Source organism: Gigantopelta aegis, chromosome 5 (assembly GCF_016097555.1).
Source record: "Gigantopelta aegis isolate Gae_Host chromosome 5, Gae_host_genome, whole genome shotgun sequence".
NCBI classification, from domain to species: domain Eukaryota; kingdom Metazoa; phylum Mollusca; class Gastropoda; order Neomphalida; family Peltospiridae; genus Gigantopelta; species Gigantopelta aegis.
The window spans coordinates 12,363,665-12,383,631 of NC_054703.1; the positions used below are offsets into that span (position 1 = coordinate 12,363,665).

At 38.7% G+C, this 19,967-nt stretch overlaps 1 protein-coding gene across 1 annotated transcript in view; it reads left to right on the top strand.

Annotated features, from left to right (window-relative positions):
- Nucleotides 1-19,967, top strand: part of LOC121373262 (talin-1-like) — a 101,876-nt gene that overhangs the window by 46,003 nt on the left and 35,906 nt on the right. The window contains exons 25-37 of the mRNA XM_041499784.1: nt 2,457-2,618; nt 3,699-3,839; nt 4,554-4,735; nt 5,255-5,387; nt 6,104-6,205; nt 7,571-7,741; nt 8,753-8,899; nt 9,685-9,786; nt 11,106-11,225; nt 12,439-12,585; nt 13,992-14,158; nt 14,564-14,747; nt 15,231-15,356. Of these exons, the coding sequence (XP_041355718.1) occupies nt 2,457-2,618; nt 3,699-3,839; nt 4,554-4,735; nt 5,255-5,387; nt 6,104-6,205; nt 7,571-7,741; nt 8,753-8,899; nt 9,685-9,786; nt 11,106-11,225; nt 12,439-12,585; nt 13,992-14,158; nt 14,564-14,747; nt 15,231-15,356 (1,884 nt within the window). The remainder of the gene's footprint in view (nt 1-2,456; nt 2,619-3,698; nt 3,840-4,553; nt 4,736-5,254; nt 5,388-6,103; nt 6,206-7,570; nt 7,742-8,752; nt 8,900-9,684; nt 9,787-11,105; nt 11,226-12,438; nt 12,586-13,991; nt 14,159-14,563; nt 14,748-15,230; nt 15,357-19,967) is intronic.

The following is a 19,967-nucleotide window of genomic DNA, read 5'->3' on the forward strand; positions in this document are numbered from 1 at the left end:
GCTATAACTGATTGTGCGGAATTGTTTTTTCTCTAATATCATAATAGTAAATAAACAGTATTTTGAGGAATTTTATTGTAATATTTTTATCACATATAACCATAAAATTACAGCAAAACCCATACTCTCATATTCAATCCGTATACCATGTAACTCACCATATTTACACTGATTGTACAAATAACTAACAAATTTGCAATGTAAAATTTCACATTATGGGAAAATACTGTAAAATGGTTTGTCAATGTAGAGATGATCTATGCTAACTAATGCTCAAGGGAAATGTTTCCAGAAGTAAGTAGATGATCCGAAATTGATTTGAACAGGTGTTGTTTGTTTTTTTAATAAAGAAAAATATATGACTGATGAGTCTTAAATAATTAATTGACATTTGTTTAGTTTTTTTTGCAATGCTTGATAATTGACTGACAAAACTAATGCATGTGATTAAAGTAACAAATTTAATTTTTATTGGTTGAATATGAATCGGGGTTTGTAGCAGTCTTTAAATTCTTTGAAAGTCTTTGAATTTGAAATAATATTTAAGTCTTTGAAAGTCTTTGAGTTGTAATAAAAGTCTTTAAAAGTCTTTAAATTCTTTGAAAGTCTTTGAGTTGTAATAAAAGTCTTTAAAAGTCTTTAAATTCTTTGAAAGTCTTTGAGTTGTAATAAAAGTCTTTAAAAGTCTTTACATTCTCACAAATCAGTGATGATATCTTTTACAGCTACATGCATTTGATATTTTCCAGTTACAAGGTTTAATCTGTCATGATGCATGTAAAAAAGCTCAATGTTTTGGCCATGGACAGCAATGTAAACGAACCGATTTGGTATTTTTATCGCATTCTATTGTCTTTGACGTACTGCTGTGCAAAAGTCTTTGTGAAAGTCTTTGAAAATGGCAGGTAAAAGTCTTTGTGAAAGTCTTTGAATTTGTTTGATCTTTGAAGCTATGAACCCTGATCAATTATTGCAATACATGTCCATGTATATATGTTTTACTCTGTTCTAAAGGTTTAAGTTATTAGGTTATTAAGACTAACGGCCATTCTCGACTGGGCCATTATGCGATAGATTCCCAGTTGCACCATCATTTTGTGGTGATTCACGTTACAGTGCAGTGTGTGATTTTGGATTAAACAAATTTAAGTGTCATAAGGACTCTGTTTACAAATCTTTAGAGCCCGCCACCAACCCAGTGAGACCTGCCGTGTGTCTCCAGTAGAACAGAAGACACACTAAATGTTTTACATGAAACCATGGAAAAGATCACTATTAAAGACACTGGTTTCCCAGGATTTTGAGATATATGTTGACTGTGTCATTTCAAAGAATCAGTGCAATTTGTACAATTTTTACGAGCCGTGTGGGTTCGTATGCTAGCCAAGCTAGAGAGTCCTATATGATTTTTGCGAGCCTCGGGCTCCCGGACTCTCCTCAAAATGGCACACTGCAATGAAACAATCAAGCAATCATGTGACCGCTGAATTCCACTTTGGAAGTCTGAAATAATTGTACGTTGTAAGATGCTATTATATGTCGCACAATTGCTTCATTCTGAAGTGATGATAATTAAAGGGACTGTCATTAAAAGGACTGGCCTGAGTTAGCTGCCATGGTAACAGCTTTACGACTAACGGATCCTTTTTGATGACTAAAATTACATATGAAATATATTTTGCTGTTCATAATATCACCATGTACATTGTATCTGTATAAACAAAGTGTTTGTTTGAAGTAGCCCATTGAGATCTATCCCCGTCAGTGTGCCCATTAGCCTATTTGTCATTCCAGCCAGTGCACCATGACTGGTATATCAAATGCTGTGGTATGTGCTGTCCTGTCTGGGATGGTGCATGTAAAAGATCTCTTGCTACTAATGGAAAAATGTAGCGGGTTTCCTCTTTAAGACATATGTCACAATTACCGAATGTTTGACATCCAATAGCCAATGATTAATAAATCAATGTGCTCTAGTGGTATAGTTAACAAAACATACATTAACTTTAACTTTTGGTTTTCTAAACAAGATCCTGTATGTGGGAAAGTGCATATAAAGGATTCCTTGCTGCATTAGAAAAACTGTAGCGGGTTTCCTCTGATGACTACGTGTCAGAATAACCAAATGTTTGGTATCCAATAGCTGATGATCAATAAATCAATGTGCTCTAGTGGTGTCATTAAACAAAACAAACTAGTTTTTTAACTTCTAAACAAGAAGACCTTTCTGACACCCAATAGCCGATGTATTTTTATGCTGGGGTGTCGTTAAACATTCATTCATTCATTCTAAACAAAAAAATATAGTGATTATATAATTTTAGTCGCCGAAAAGGCTGTAAATCAGAAACATCTAATAATGGCTACACACTCAGACAGTCCCTTTAAGTGAAAGATGGCTGTACATGTGAGTATATGGAGAATATACATGTACATCTCGTGTTGATATGTTTCAGGTTCTGTCGGCGGCCACTGTTGTTGCTAAACACACGTCTGCTTTGTGCAACGCCTGCCGTCTGGCATCGTCGAAGACAACCAATCCTGTTGCTAAGAGACACTTCGTACAGAGTGCCAAGGATGTCGCCAACAGTACTGCCACACTGGTCAAAGCAATAAAGGTAGAAACACACAGATTTTCTGCTAGTTGTACTGCCACACTAGTTAAAGTAATAAAGGTAGAAACACATAGATTTTCTGCTAGTTGTACCGCCACGCTAGTTAAAATAATAAAGGTAGAAACACACAGATTTTCGGCTAGTTGTACCACACACGCTAGTTAAAATAATAAAGGTAGAAACACACAGATTTTCTGCTAGTTGTACCGCCACGCTAGGTAGAAACACAAGAATAGTTGTAACGCTAGTTAAAATAATAAAGGTAGAAACACACAGATTTTCTGCTAGTTGTGCTGCCACGCTAGTTATACACAGATTTTTGCTGAGTTAAAGCAATAAAGGTAGAAACACACAGATTTTTTCTGCTAGTTGTACCGCCACGCTAGTTAAAATAATAAAGGTAGAAACACAGAGATTTTTTCTGCTAGTTGTACCGCCACACTAGTTAAAGCAATAAAGGTAGAAACACACAGATTTTTTCTGCTAGTTGTACTGCCACACTAGTTAAAATAATAAAGGTAGAAACACACAGATTTTCTGCTAGTTGTGCTGCCACGCTAGTTATACCACCCTGCTGATTAAAGCAATAATGTTATAACTTAGATTTTCTGAGGTGCTTGGTTCCAAGATCGAATCCCCTCAGTGGACTTGCTCCTTGATAGTTATTTTCCCGAATCCCTACCAGTAACCCAAGACTGGTATAACAACGGCTGTGGTACATGTGTTTCTATCTGTGGGGAAGTGCATATTGTAGACAATAAAGGTGTAACTTAGATTTGCTGAGGAGCTTTAGTCATGGAATCGAATCCCCTCAGTGGACTTACTCCCTGATTGGTTTTTTCCCCATCCCAACCAGTGCCCCATGACTGGTATAACAAAATCTGTGGTATGTACTGCCTGTCTGTGGCAAAATGCATATAAAAGATAAGTATTCTTACAAGAGAAAACTATCCAAGTTTTGTCCATTTATGTTGACATGCAAAACTTGGTTTAATTGTTTTATGGACGTGTTGCTTGTCTCTATCTGCAGAATAAAATGTGTTGAGTGCGTCGTTAAATAAACAATTTTCTTCCTATCTGCAGGCTCTGGACAGTGATTTCACTGACTCTAACCGTAGGCTGTGTGCCGATGCAGCACGACCGCTGATCCGCGCGGTTGACGAACTGACAACGTTCGCTTCATCGCCAGATTTCGCCAGTAAACCAGCCAAGATAAGCATACAGGTGAGAAACACGCACAGGTGAAAGTTGACAAAATGTATTAGCATACAGATGAGAAACACGCACAGGTGAAAGTTGACAAAATGTATTAGCATACAGGTGAAAGCTGACAAATATTTGTTGGCATACAGAAAACAGGACTATTCCATTAAAGTAATAGAGTCATTTATCATTCATTATAAAGATGGAAAGAGCAGAACATTTTAGTTTTTAAATTTTTATATTGATCAATCAAACTAGATTTAAATAATAATATTGTATCAAATTTTATTGATGTTATAAATATTGATTAATGTAATACAGTATCGGCCAACTGTGAGAGAGAGAGAGAGAGAGAGAGAGAGAGAGGGGAGAGAGGGACGGACGGACGGACGGACGGACGGACGGATATAGATATATATATATAGAGAGAGAGAGATACACACAGAGATATACAGAGATACAGAGCATTTTGTTTTCAAAATCTTCATTAGCAAAATTTTTAGAAAATTGATTAGCAACTACTGTTTAATATTTACATATTGTGTAGCAATATCTGAAACTTGTGTAGCAAATCATGTTGCGATACTGAACAAAATTTTATGTGAATTATATAAGGTACACTGTTAAACTAATGACTTGGTGACAATAATAGTCACACTGCCATCTATTAAACTAAGGCATTACAATAAAAGATGTACATACATGAAATTATTAATCTTATTGACATACTTTCAGGCTAGAAAAGCTCAAGAACCAATTGCGTCGGCTGGTAAAGCAATGGTAGAAGGAGCCTGCAACATGCTGCAAGGGGCCAAGCAATTGGCTATCAATCCTAAAGACCCGCCCACCTACCAGCTTTACTCCAATCACTCAAAGAGTGTCTCTGATGCTATCAAACGATTGGTGTCTTCCATCAAGTAAGTCAACTCATGAATAGTAATGACCTAAAGACCCGCCCACCTACCAGCTTTACTCCAATCACTCAAAGAGTGTCTCTGATGCTATCAAACGATTGGTGTCTTCCATCAAGTAAGTCAACTCATGAATAGTAATGACCTAAAGACCCGCCCACCTACCAGCTTTACTCCAATCACTCAAAGATTTGAAAAGAATTGCCATGGATGAAACAGTGACATTTGCAGTAAATAAACCTGATTGAAAGGCTGTCTTGTTATATGTAGACATCTTTTAAACGTGCAAATGTTAAATATTGGCAGATAATGTACACCAGGTGTATACATTTCGCCATTGTTGAGGAGCTTTATCAACGGCATAAAAGTGCCATCAGTGATACTCGCTATCTACGGCAATTTATATCTCAACGACAGCAATTGCCGTCTGTGCCGCTGTTAAGTTCGATCCCTGCAATTACCAAATATTTGACATCCAATAGTCAATAATTAATGTTAACCTCAACAATGTTTACGTGTTTCCAGGGACAGTGCTCCAGGACAGAAGGAATGCGATATTGCTATTCAGAAGTTGAACCGAACGATCCGCGACCTCGACCAGGCCTCACTGGCCGCCATCAGCCAGAGTCTGGCACCACGCGAAGAGAAATCTCTCAAGGTATTCAAATCTTATTATCTACACAGTGAAATTTGGGTTACTATGCTAATAAAATTGGTCTGTAGGAACTAGTAGGGAAAGAGAAATCTCTGAAGGTATTCTTCAAATCTTATTATCTACACAGTGAAACTTGGGTTACTATGCTAATGAAACTTGGTCTGTAGGAACTAGTGGGGGAAGAGAAATCTCTCAAGGTATTCAAATCTTATTATCTACACAGTGAAACTTGGGTTACTATGCTAATGAAACTTGGTCTGTAGGAACTAGTGCGGGAACAGAAATCTCTCAAGGTATTCTTCAAATCTTACCTACACCGGGAAACTTGGGTTACTGTGCCAGTGTGTAAGACAATGAAACTTGGCCTGTAGGAACCGGTGGGGCCGAGGGTGATCTCCCTCTATTTGAGGACGAAAATATATGTTTTTTGTTCTACTCTATATAAATAAAGATTAAAATATAGCTTGTGCACACACACACACACACGCACACATACACACACAAACACACACACACGCACATATACACACACAAATACACACGCACACACACACACACAAGATTGTTGATTGAGTCTCTCTGTCTCCAGATTTTGTTTGTACAGGCCTGGAAAAAAACGGACTGAATAAAAAATGATTTGTTACTTGTATTACTGTAATATAATAACTTTATAATTGTTTGTCCATTGTTTAATTTATGTTTTTCTCTTCTGTTTCCAGGGTTTCCAAGAACAAATGATCAACAGTGCAAGGGAGATAATCGACACAATTGACGCCATCAGACGAGCTGCCAAGAGTGAGCCGGAAACGCTGGGACATCTCGTAAGTTGATCACGTCATTCAGTGATGTGTACTGTGAAAGTGGGCTACGTTCGTTCGTTCGTTCATTCAAATACTGAACTCCAGTCCAGTTTGTAGTGGTAAAAAGGATATGAGAAGAATAAATAATCCATTTAACTGAATTTGTATAACCAGATCTATTCTGGTAGACGGGCGAGACATAGTCCAGTGGTAAAGCGCTCGCTTCATGCGTGGTCGGTTTGGGATGATCCCCGTCGGTGAGCCCATTGGGCTATTTCTTGCTCCAGCCAATGCACCACAACTGGTATATCAAAGGCCATGGTATGTGCTGTTTTCTCTGTGGGATGGTACATATAAAAGATCCCTTGTTACTAATGGAAAAAATGTGTCAGAATGACTATGTTTGACATCCAATAGCCAATGATTAATAAATTAATGTGCTCTAGTGGTGTCATTAAACAAAACAAACTTTTTTTTTTCATTCATTCATTAATACTGAACTCCAGTCCAGTTTGTAGTTGGGGAAAAAAGGATATGAGAAGAATAAATAATCAATTTAACTGAATTTGAAAAAACTGATCTATTGTGGTAGGCGGCCGAGACGTAGCCCCCTGGTAAACCGCTCGCTTCATGTGTGGTCGGTTTGGAATTGATCCCCGTTGGATCCACTGGGCTAGTTCTCGTTCCATGCAGTGCACCATGACTGGTATACCAAAGGCTGTGGTATGTGCTACACTGTCTGGGATGGTGCATATCAAAGATCCCTTGCTACTAATGGATAAATGTAATGTGTTTCCTCTCTATGACTGTCAAAATTACCAAACGTTTGACATCCAGTAACCGATGATTAATAAATCAATGTGCTCTGGTGGTGTCGTTAAACAAAACAAACTTCTTTCATTCATTCATGAATACTGAACTCCTCGTTCCAGCCAGTGCTCCATAACTGGTATATCAAAAACCGTGGTATGCACTATCCTGTCTATGGGATGGTGCATATAAAAGATCACTTGTTGCATTAGGAAAAAATATAGCTGGTGTCCCGTAAGGATTATGTGTCAGAATTACCAAAGGTTTGACATCAAATAGCCGATGATTAATAAATCAATGTGCTCTAGTGGTGGTGTTAAACAAAGCAATTTTTTTTCTTGTGTTCATATACTTGTAACTGATTGTCATATACTTGTAACTGATTGTCATATACTGGTAACTGATTGTCATATACTGGTAACTGATTGTCATATACTTGTAACTGATTGTCTAATCAAAAGTTGACAGGTTGGTGCCAACTGACTATAACCAATTATCAATGATGAACTTTCAACTGATTTTCAACATTAATGTATATTAATAAGTACATTTAAGAGTGTATATATCTATTTTTAGATCAACTCGATGGCGTCGTATTTCGAACCGCTGGCTGACGGAGCTGTCGGCACAGCGTCCCGCATTCTTAACTCCAAACAGCAGATGAATGTCCTTGACCTTTGTAAAACAGTGTCCGAGTCGGCATTGCAGCTGATGTTTGCATCCAAAGAAGGGGGAGGCAATCCCAAGGTAAAATATATTTTCTTTTCAACAATACCTGTCCTCAACAAGTGCACCTCTCCCACCCACACCCCACGCATGTGTCCTGGTCCGAACATCCAAACAGCCAATGGGATGGCATAAAATTCTTCACTGTATGCTCCCTATAGTTCCGGTCATGTCCAAGTTTTCTCCATTTTTACCAGTTTCAGGAATGGTTACTACATTTATTATGCAAGGCTCCAAATAGCGGTCTACGAAAAGCAGTCCCATTCTTTAGATCTAGCAGGTGAAATAAAAAAATTCAGCTGCTAAAATGTTTTTTAAAATCACTGTCCATTTTTCAAGATACATCTGTGTGTACGATCATCTCACATTCTATTTAGTTAAGGCTGTGTGATTCTGTTTTATTTTAATTTTATAATGCTCTAAAATTCATCTCGGTTGTCTTAATTCTCCACCCACTGTCCCAAACCCTCCCCCTACTTCATGCTATCTTTTTGTTTTTCCAGCAGGCTTTATGTTTTTATAGCAGATCATATTTCGTTTGGCCTGCTATTTTATGCAAAAACAATAGCAGGCCATAATTTATTTCTTATTTTGAGCCAGCTTATGTTAAGTAAACCTAAGATTGAATCCTAAAATATTTATTATACATTATTTGTACGATTCTGGCAGAATCCTAAGATTCTTGGGGCAGGACATAGCCGAGTGGTAAAGTGCTCGCTTGATGCACGGTCGGTCTGGGATCGATCCCCGCCGGTGGGCCCATTGGGCTATTTCTCGTTCCAGCCAGTGCAGCATGACTGGCATATTAAAGGCCGTGGTATGTACTACCCTGTCTGTGGGATGGTGCATATAAAAGATTCCTTGCTATTAATGGAAAAGAGTAGCCCATGAAGTGGCAACAGCAGGTTTCCTCTCTCAATATTTGTGTGGTCCTTAGCACCATATAACCGTAAATAAAATGTGTTGAATATATTGTTAAATAAAACATTTCCTTCCTTCCTAAGAATTCTAAATTCACTGACTTCGTTACAGGCCGTACAGAGTCACAGTAACATAGACAACGCAGCTGATGACATGAAGGACGTCCTACAGGATCTCCTACAGACCATCGAGGAGGCCGCATCACAGACGGGGGCCGTCACTACCATGATTGACAGCATATCAAAGTCCATTACCAAGGTAACAAGCAAACAAGGTAGTTTTATTTCAGCATAATAATGACACTGAATGGCAGCATATGAAAGTACTTTTCTAAGGTCAATCAGAAACAAACAATTAAGTGGTAGTTTTATTTAAGATAGTCATAACTGTGATATATGATCGATATGTTATATGGAGCAAAAGATATATTATATGCATTTATTACACGTCAATGTAAGATATTGCTCATGTTATAATAAACACTCTGTATCTAACTAGTGTAATATTAGCATGATGTGAGCGTGACATAGATCACTTGCTGACCCAATTCGTAGAAAAATAACATGTAGTAGATCTCGAGATTGCGTCGTGGCTTGTTTGCATTTGGTTTGTAATAAATAAAATACTAAACTTGCTTGCCTGTCATACCATTTTTATGAAACTCGTGAACAGTGTTGGTATCTGACTCACTTTCACTCGTTAGATACCAAAACTGTTCACTCATTGCATAAAAATGGTATGACAGACAAGCTTGTTTAGTATTTTATTTAGCATTCTATATATATTGACTGATGTTGAAGGGGATTCCTCATTGTAGGTGGATATGATGATTTATAAGTTTACAAAACTCACTGAACATATACATATACATGTATAATCTCATGTGACATAATATTGACCATAAATAATTTGTTTTAATAACATGTAATATTAATTTAATATATTATGGGGGTTTTGACACTGATGAAACTGTGTTTGCTTAGTCATAATTTACAATATTGTACGATGTGTTACATTGTAGTAATTTCTGTTTGTGTTTGTAGACCGATGAGAGAGTGTCGGTGCTGGAAGGCCAGTCATTTGTCGACTTTCAGACCAACATGGTGCGTCTTGCTAAACAAATGGCTCGGACAGCCCAGGATATGGTGAGTTTTAGACATGGGACTTATCTAATAATTCAGTTGTATTTAGAATAATTAATGAGTTACCATTTATTATCAAATCTATGTGTCGAGTAGCTTTATCATGTGACAATTAAAAGTTATTTCATGACAGACATCAGTGTTTCTGCCAGAAAGAAAATTGTGGGTATGGCACTATGGAATTGAATGCAACCACAGTCAACAGGGGATATGGGGCATCTCTCCCAGAATGAAAATGGGTTAAGTTTAGGGTTAGGGTTAAGAAAATCATACAGTAATGATGAGAGTAATTAATTTTGTCAAAAAGTCAACTTAAAAAAAACAACATTTGGGTATGGTGCCATACCCGTTTTACCCTCTGGCAGAAACCCTGGACATAAATTTGATAACTGGTGCAGAGTGTGTTATTTTATTTATTACCTCAGCTTTTTTTTCCCCTTTCTTTTCTAAAAGCCTTTTTATTTTCAATATCCATACACATACAGTGAAACCTGTCAAGACCGGACTCTCTGTAAACCTGAATTCCCTCAAAACCGGATGTTTTACACAGTCCCCTTTTAAAAACCAGTACAGAATGTAACCTCTTTAAACCGGATCCCTCTTAAAACTGGACATTTGTCTTGGTCCCAAGGGTGTTCGCTTTAAAATATTTAAAAACAATGTAAGTCAGTTTACATATCTGTCAGTTCAGTGTACATATCTGTCAGTTCAGTTTACATATCTGTCAGTTCAGTGTACATATCTGTCAGTTCAGTGTACATATCTGTCAGTTCAGTTTACATATCTGTCAGTTCAGTGTACGTATACTTAACAGAAAAACCGTCATATTTTGAAAACTCTAACAGGTTGAGGGTGGGGCAAATCAAATAATTTTGCAAGGATAAAAGTTATAAAATGTATGTGTTAAATGTCAGTTGCCAGGCAGGCAACACGAGATGAGGTTACTTTCAGTTGCCACGGACGATCAGGCCACTGTTTCATGCACACTTTATATTAGTATTTATTTTTTGTTCATCTTGAAGGTTGGAAAGTCGACGACCAATGTGACAGAACTGGGTCATCTTACCAACATGTTATCTCGAGATTATGGACAACTCGCTAACAATTCTGTTTGTTTATCTTGAAGGTTGGAAAGTCGACGACCAATGTTAAATGTTTGTATTATCTTGAAGGTTGGAAAGTCGACGACCAATGTGACGGAACTGGGTCATCTTGCCAACATGTTATCTCGAGATTATGGACAACTCGCTAACAATTCTGTTTGTTTATCTTGAAGGTTGGAAAGTCGACGACCAATGTTAAATGTTTGTATTATCTTGAAGGTTGGAAAGTCGACGACCAATGTGACGGAACTGGGTCATCTCGCCAACATGTTGTCTCGAGATTATGGACAACTCGCTAACAATTCTCGTGGAGCTGCAGCGGCCGTCAACAATGCTGACGTAAGAATGTGTAGTTGTTAATACAGGGCTTGAACTTAACGATGACACTGACGGCAATTGCTTATTATTTGTATCCTGTAATCATCAAAAATTGCTACTAATGAAAAAATGTAGCAGGTTTCCTCTGTAAGACTATATGTCAAAATTACCAAATGTCTGACATCCAAAAGCTGATGATTAATAAATCAATGTGCTCTAGTGGAATTGTTAAACAAAAACAAACTTATAACTTTGAATTTAAATGCAACACCGATGTAAGAAACATGTTTGTAAACATACTCAGCAAAATGAATCAACGGAGCTATCTAGCCTGACATCTGGAGCCGTTTTGATGACTAAAATTACATATTAAAGATATGTTCTTGTTTAATAAATACCAGATGTTTGTTGTCGTCCTAATGTTTGTAATAGCCCAAAATGGATTTTATTACATTTCAATAATTTTGTGAATATGAAGAAATAGATATTACAAAATAAAATGAAAAATGACTGCTACAAACATCTATGACTACAATATACGTGTATTGAAAATTTGCGGTGTGTTTTGTAGATTGGTAACTGGATTCACACTACTCTTAAGTACATGTATATTGTAAAGTTGTGGTGTATTTTGTAGATGTAACCAGATTCATACTACAGATATACAAAACATGTGTATTAAAAATGTGTGGTCTGTTTTTACATCGATAATCAGATCCTTACTAAAGGTACAATAGACGTGTATTAAAATATGATGGATGATATATTTTGAAGATTGGGAACCGGATTTGTACTACAGGTACAGTACACATGTATTGAAATGGGTATTGTGTTTTGTAGATTGGGAACCGGATTTGTACTACAGGTACAGTACACATGTATTGAAATGGGTATTGTGTTTTATAGATTGTGAACCAGATTTGTACTACAGGTACAGTACACATGTATTGAAATGGGTATTGTGTTTTATCGATTGTGAACCGGATTTGTACTACAGGTACAGTACACATGTATTGAAATGGGTATTGTGTTTTGTAGATTTAGAACCGGATTTGTACTCCACGGTTCAGGATCTGGACAAGAGTTGTATTGAGATATGATGTGTTGTATTGAGATGCCATGCGTTGTGTTTTGTAGACTGGGAACCGGATCCGCTCCACGGTTCAGGATCTGGGCAAGAGTTGTATTGAGATATGATGTGTTGTATTGAGATGCCATGTGTTGTGTTTTGTAGATTGGGAACCGGATCCGCTCCACGGTTCAGGATCTGGGCAAGAGTTGTATTGAGATGGTTCAGGACGCGGGGAACCTACAGGCCAACCCGACGGACAGCTACTCCCGCAAAGATATGAGTGACCACGCCAAAAACATATCAGAAAAGGTTTGTGGAATGTTTTTAAAAAGTCTGGCTTCAGTTTGCCATCATTGTAATATATTACCGTTTAACAGAGCCAGGTATCGAAATAGTCATGGTGTCAGATAACCCATGCACAGGTTACCATAAATTATAGATCTGGCAACCTATAGGTTTCAACGTATTTATCAAACATGCTGTTACTTTGTTATTAGTCTCCCCTCTCCTGGTCCAACCGAAGGGGACTGTAAGTTTGATCTCTGTCTTTCTGTCTGTCTGTTCATCTGTCCGTCTGTCCCACATATAGTTTTCAGATATTTTTTCCACAATGCTCTGAGATATTGAGCTGAAATTCTGTGTATAGCTCTATCATGTACGGTTACAGATCATGGCAACTTTCATGGCGATTTACCCATTTTTGACAGAGTTATGGCCCTTGAATTTAGGAGTTATGAAAATTTGTTGTGCCCGGTAGGTGACATGTATTGTCTTAGCAGTACTCTCAGAATGTTTGTTTTATATTAGTATTATTTGATATGTGTGTTTTATTTCACACAAGTTTCATACTTGTTAGCGGCTCTACAGGCCGGTTCGCGAGGTACCCAGGCCTGTATTAACACTGCGAGTGATAATCAAAGACCTCGACACTACAATTGTTTTATAAGTATTTACATGTGATGCATGTGTTTTATTTCACGCAAGTTTCGTACTTGTTAGCGGCGCTACAGGCCGGTTCGCGAGGTACCCAGGCCTGTATTAACACTGCGAGTAATAATCAAAGACCTCGACACTACAATTGTTTTATAAGTATTTACATGTGATGCATGTGTTTTATTTCACGCAAGTTTCCAACTTGTTAGCGGCGCTACAGGCCGGTTCGCGAGGTACCCAGGCCTGTATTAACACTGCGAGTAATAATCAAAGACCTCGACACTACAATTGTTTTATAAGTATTTACATGTGATGCATGTGTTTTATTTCACGCAAGTTTCCAACTTGTTAGTGGCGCTACAGGCTGGTTCGCGAGGTACCCAGGCCTGTATTAACACTGCGAGTAATAATCAAAGACCTCGACACTACAATTGTTTTATAAGTATTTACATGTGATGCATGTGTTTTATTTCACGCAAGTTTCGTACTTGTTAGCATCGCTACAGGCTGGTTCGCGAGGTACCCAGGCCTGTATTAACACTGCGAGTAATAATCAAAGATCTCGACACTACAATTGTTTTATAAGTATTTACATGTGATGCATGTGTTTTATTTCTCACGCATGTTTCGTACTTGTTAGCGGCTCTACAGGCCGGTTCACAAGGTACCCAGGCCTGTATTAACGCGGCCAGCACCAGGAGTGGAATAATCGGAGGCCTCGACACTACAATTGTTTTATTAGTATTTACATCTGATGTATGTATGTTTTCTTTCTCATGCAGGTTTCGTACTTGTTAGCTGCGCTACAGGCCGGTTCACGAGGTACCCAGGCCTGTATTAACGCAGCCAGCACCGTGAGTGGAATAATCGGAGACCTCGACACGACGATCATGTTCGCCTCCGCCGGAACTCTGAATGCTGAGGGAGATGATTGTTTCGCTGATCACAGGTACAACATTATAGGCAGATTAACTATGTGCTTAGTGTTCCATGAAAGCAAAGGAGAGAGAGAGAGAGAGAGAGAGAGAGACAGAGAGACAGAGACATGAAAGAAGACAGGTGGAGAGGGTATGGGGAGAGAGAGATAATTAGTTAGGGAGAGGGAGAGAGAGAATGGGGGAGAGAGATGGGGAGGGAGGGTGAGAACAGAAGTTACATGTATTTTTTTAATTTAGCGTACAAGTAAAGATCATTTCATTTCTAAAGATCAACATCTTCTGATTATTGATTTACAAAGACGGCTTTTATGATCCGTGGAACCAATTTCTTGTATTACTTCATACAAAATAAATTTAACCCATATTCTGTAAAGTTTTGCTTAAAGAAATAATTGTTTTTGTAAATGTGTTTCCAGAGAGAGTATTTTGAAGACCGCCAAAGCGCTGGTTGAAGATACAAAGACACTGGTTGCTGGGGCAGCGTCCAATCAGGAACAGCTTGCCGCAGCTGCCCAGATGGCAGTGAAAACTATCACCCGATTGGCTGATGTTGTCAAACTGGGGGCGGGGTCCCTTGGGTCTGAGCAACCAGAAGCCCAGGTAACTTGGTTTTAAACAATTCATTGGCTGAGTCTCTGGTCTGAGCAACGATTGGTTGATGATGTTAGTCTGGGGGTGGGGTCTCTTGGGTCTGAGCAGTGATTGGCTGATATTGTTAATCTGGGGGCGGAGTCACTTGGGTCTGAGCAACAATTGGCTGATGTTGTTAATCTGGGGGTGGGGGTCTCTTGGGTCTGAGTAAAGATTGGCCAATGTTAAACTGGGGGCAGAGTCTCTTGGGTTTGAGTAACGATTGGCTAATATTATTGATTGCGTCTACTTTAGAACTGTGATTTAGTAAATATAAATTTTTTTTTTTTTAAATGGTATAGGATAAATAGAATTAGCTACTCATGTTTTTTTACTATTTAAAATATCAACCTCAGCAGAGCCTCAACAAATACCAGTTAAAATAAACTTGGTTGGTGTTTTCCATATTAATAAAACACTCGTAATGAATGGTCTATTTGGTTTGTTCTGTAGGTTTTGTTGATAAACGCTGTCAAGGACGTGGCGTCTGCTCTCTCCGATCTTATCAGTTCGACTAAGAACGCGTCCGGGAAGAGTGTCAGTGACCCCGCAATGCTACACTTGAAGGACTCGGCTAAGGTAAGACATTGAGTTTGCTGGTTTTGTATGAATCACTGCCAGGCTTGAATTAATGTGTTTAAAACAGCATCAATCAAGTACAAAGGATATTGAGTTTGCTGGTTTTGTATGAATCACTGCCAGGCTTGAATTAATGTGTTTAAAACAGCATCAATCAAGTACAAAGGATATTGAGTTTGTTGGTTTTGTATGAATCACTGCCAGGTTTGAATATGTACATTTAAAACAGCATCAATCAAGTACAAAGGATATTGAGTTTGTTGGTTTCGTATGAATCACTGCCAGGCTTGAATTAATGTGTTTAAAACAGCATCGATCAAGTCCAAAGGATATTGAGTTTGTTGGTTTTGTATGAATCGCTGCCAGCTTTGAATTAATCTGTTTAAAACAGCATCAATCAAGTACAAAAGAAGTTGAGTTTGCTGGTTTCGTGTGAATCACTGCCAGCTTTGAATCTGTATATTTAAAATGGCCTCGGTCAAGTACAAAGGATGTTGAGCTCGTTTCAAAGACACCAGGTAAGCGTGTATATTTTAGCTCCACTGTGACTTTGGTCAGTGAAGCCTTCATAATTCCGACTTATCATCATCCGTCCACCATTCTTCAACTTTTTCTTGCAGTCGGTCTTCTAGATGTTTTTTTTATTAGGCAGTTCTGAAACCATGAACACAGATATAATTACGTTTCATGAAAACAACAAAAGAAATGTTTCTATAATAGCAGATGGTAATAAAGAAGTTAGCTCATATTTTAATACCCACCACCTACCACCACCATGGAGACCCAAGAATTAATCCTCTATTTCATCAGCAGATTATGACAAATATTTTAAAAATTAGATTTTGGCTAACATTTATAAGAACTTCATACCTGTAATGTTTAAGATCTAGCATGTTGGCTGCCGACTAACATTGGTGTACTGAGAGAGATATTTAATTAACTTTTAGCGTAGTAATGTTTGTATGTAATACAAAGATGTAGTGTAGTGTAGTGAATATTACTAATGTGGGATTTACGACTAGTCACACGGTTGACTTTCTGACACTATCAATAAAGGTTGTGGTTACAATCATTCTTTGCTGTTAGACCTGATATATGGTTGGTCAAGGATCGACCCCTGTCATCCTGTACACCATGACTGGTATATCAACGGCTGTGGTATGTGCTATCCTTGCTGCATTAGGAAAGATGTAGCGGGTTTCCTCTGATGACTATGAGTCAGAATTATCAAATGTTTGACATCCAATAGCCGATGATTGATTAATCAATGCTCTAGTGGTGTCGTTAAACAAAACAGACTTCTATAAAAGATCCCTTGCTACTCATGGAAAAATGTAGCAGGTTTCCTCTCTAAGACTATATGTCGAAATTACCAAATGTTTGACATCCAATAGCCGTTGATTGATTAATCAATGTGCTCTAGTGATGTCGTTAAACAAAACAAACTTCTATAAAAGATCCCTTGCTACTCATGGAAAAATGTAGCAGGTTTCCTCTCTAAGACTATATGTTGAAATTACCAAATGTTTGACATCCAATAGCCGTTGATTGATTAATCAATGTGCTCTAGTGGTGTCGTTAAACAAAACAGACTTCTATAAAAGATCCCTTGCTACTAATTGAAAAATGTAGCGGGTTTCTTCGCTAAGATGTCAGAATTAGCAAATGTAATGTTAATGTTAGTGTGATCCCTTATTTTTTTCCATCAATATAAAATCAGACATATAAGGTATATTAATCAATTAACTCTTCAGGGTTATTTTAAACGACTCTTTTGATATGGCAATCCTGCATGCAAGGAGCATTTTGTTTTCAAAATCTTGATTAGTAATATTTGTAGTCGGTTGAAAATTGATTAGCAGCTACTATTTAATGTTTTAAAATTGTGTAGCTATCTCTGAAACTTGAATCAGGGGTGGGAATTCTCCTCCGATCAGCTGTTTTCCTCTCATGGAACATTGCGTTTCCTCGCATTTTCCTCCAAAATGTGTCAGATGGCACAGATTTTAACCTAGGATTTCAAGAATTTCCGGGACCCCTCTAGATTTCCTCTTTTTTTTTATAGTTCACCAATTCCTACCCCAGTTGAATAGCAGATCACTGCATGACACTAAACAAAATGTTCTGTGTGGAATGTGAACTAACTTGAGTAACATCGATCTTGTAATTTGACATTGACAGCATATAAGCTGATCTTTGACAAAACGGCCTCGGTGGTGTTGTGATTAAGCCATCAGACATAAGCCTGTTTGTTCCCAACTCAATGGGTAGGTGTAAGACCAATACACTGACTACTCTCTCATTAACCACTAACCCACTGTCCTGGACAGACAGCCCAGATAGCTGACATGTGTGCCCAAGACTGCGTGCTTGAACCTTAATTGGATATAAGCATGAAAATAAGTTAAAATGAAAATGAAAAAAAACCCTGTTTTTATTACCAGCATGTTGGCTAACTACCGAATAACATTACTGCTAACCTGTAATCCATCTAGCATCCCAGCATGTTGGCTAACTACCGAATAACATTACTGCTAACCTGTAATCCATCTAGCATCCCAGCATTCCATTCATAGATTACCATGAGTTCTGTAGCATCATTGTGTTTTCTTTCTTCTCTATTTTGTATTAAAGGGATATTCCTAAGTTTGCTGCAATTTTTAAGATGTTATCGACTAACGGAGACATTTTAATGATTGTAATTACATATCAAATATATATTTCTGCACAAAATATCAGTGGCTGTATATTAAACGTGTTTCTGATCGTTCTAATATTTGTACTAGGTTAAATTCCAGGGGTTTTTTCTTTAAATATTTGTTTTCGTACGTAAGAAATTATACTAAAACGCAAAAGAAACGCAGGTTCTCATTAAATTGGATATAAAATATTAAAAAAACAAAACGAAATGAAGATTTCAACATTTATTTTGGAGCTACACCAATTCGGCACACATTGGTGTTGGAAATGTTTGATTGAATTCCTTTTTGGCTATTGTTTCATGTCATAAAGTAGGGTGGGGGTCCATGTTAAAAATGTGAAAGAGACGACCTGTAGCATTGTCAAAGTCAGTATCGCGTGTGACCACCCTGGGCATTCAAACAGGCAGTGCAACGTCTCCTCATTGAGTTGACAAGCCGTTGAAAGAATGCCTGAGGGAGTGAGTTCCATTCATGGACCAATGCTGCCTCCAGCGCCTGCATATTCTGAGGTTGTCCGCGAGCCTGAAGGCGACGTCCGATTTCATCCCAGACGTGTTCGATAGGCGCCATGTCCGGTGATAAGGCTGGCCACGGCAACGTTGGGATGTTGTGCTGAGCCAGCAACGCCTGTGTTGCCCTGGCAGTGTGCGGCCTGGCATTGTCTTGCTGTAGCAAGCGCACACGTGGGTGAGCGGCAAAGAAGGGAACAACGTGATTGTTGATGACGTCATTTTGGTACACGGCGGCATTAACGCGTTGTCTGAACACATGAAGTTGTGTTCTGTGGTTGAATGAGAACCCACCCCACACCATCACACTACCCCCGCCCCATCGGTCGGCCTGCAGAACAAAGCAGTCGGAGTAACGTTCATGTCGACGTCGCCATACTCGGATTCGGCCATCAGCGTTGGAAAGATTGTAACGGCTCTCATCAGTAAACAGAACTTGTTGCCACTGGCCACGTCGCCATCTTTGATGTTGTTGCGCCCACTGTTGACGTTGTTGGCGGTGCCGAGGGGTCAATATTGGTCCCACATAAGGACGGCGGTTACGGAGTCCTGCTGCCCTCAGACGGCGTCGGACGGTATCGGCGGACACTGGACCACGTGGACCACGCACCTGGTGAGCGGTGTTAGCTGCTGGCAGCATCCGATTCCTAAGGTGGGTCACCCGGATGTACCGGTCTAGGGCTGCGGTTGTCACCCTCGGGCGGCCGGTGCGTGGTCGATCGTTCACAGATCCAGTGATTTGGTGACGTTGAGAAAGGCGTGCGATTGTCGAAACATGACATCCCAATTGTCTGGCTACAGCAGTACGGGTCTGTCCGGCTTGCAACATCCCGATGGCCATCCCTCGCTGGAGTTGCGTCAGTCGCGGCATTTTTAAAATGTGATTCTGTTGTCTGTCACTACTCAAATTGAATTTATGCGATTAAATCCAGGTGTGTAGGCTTTATAAGCATTTCAATGAGTGTGTTTGCACTGGATTCATGATACGGATGATCCAGCACGTGCAAACAACGTGTTTTGAGAATTCGTGACGTCACACAGGTAATGAAATTGACACGCAGGTGGGACTGCGGTGTGGGTGTGTGCCATGTCCTTTAACACAGTTGAGGTTCAATTCCACCAAAGATACTGCTTTACAAAGTGCAATTCTTTCGCATTTTCAGGACCTGCGTTTCTTTTGCGTTTTAGTATATTTGAAGACAAAATCCAGTTTGAGCTTCTTACAAATAGTAAAATGACCAGAAACACATTGAATATACAGCCACTGATATTCTAAACAAGAAAATATATTTAATATGTAAGTTTAATCGTAGAAATATTTTATTAGTTGGAAACATCTTACAATGCAGCAAACTCGGGAATGTCCCTTTAACATTTAGGTGACAAAAAGAGTTCATAAA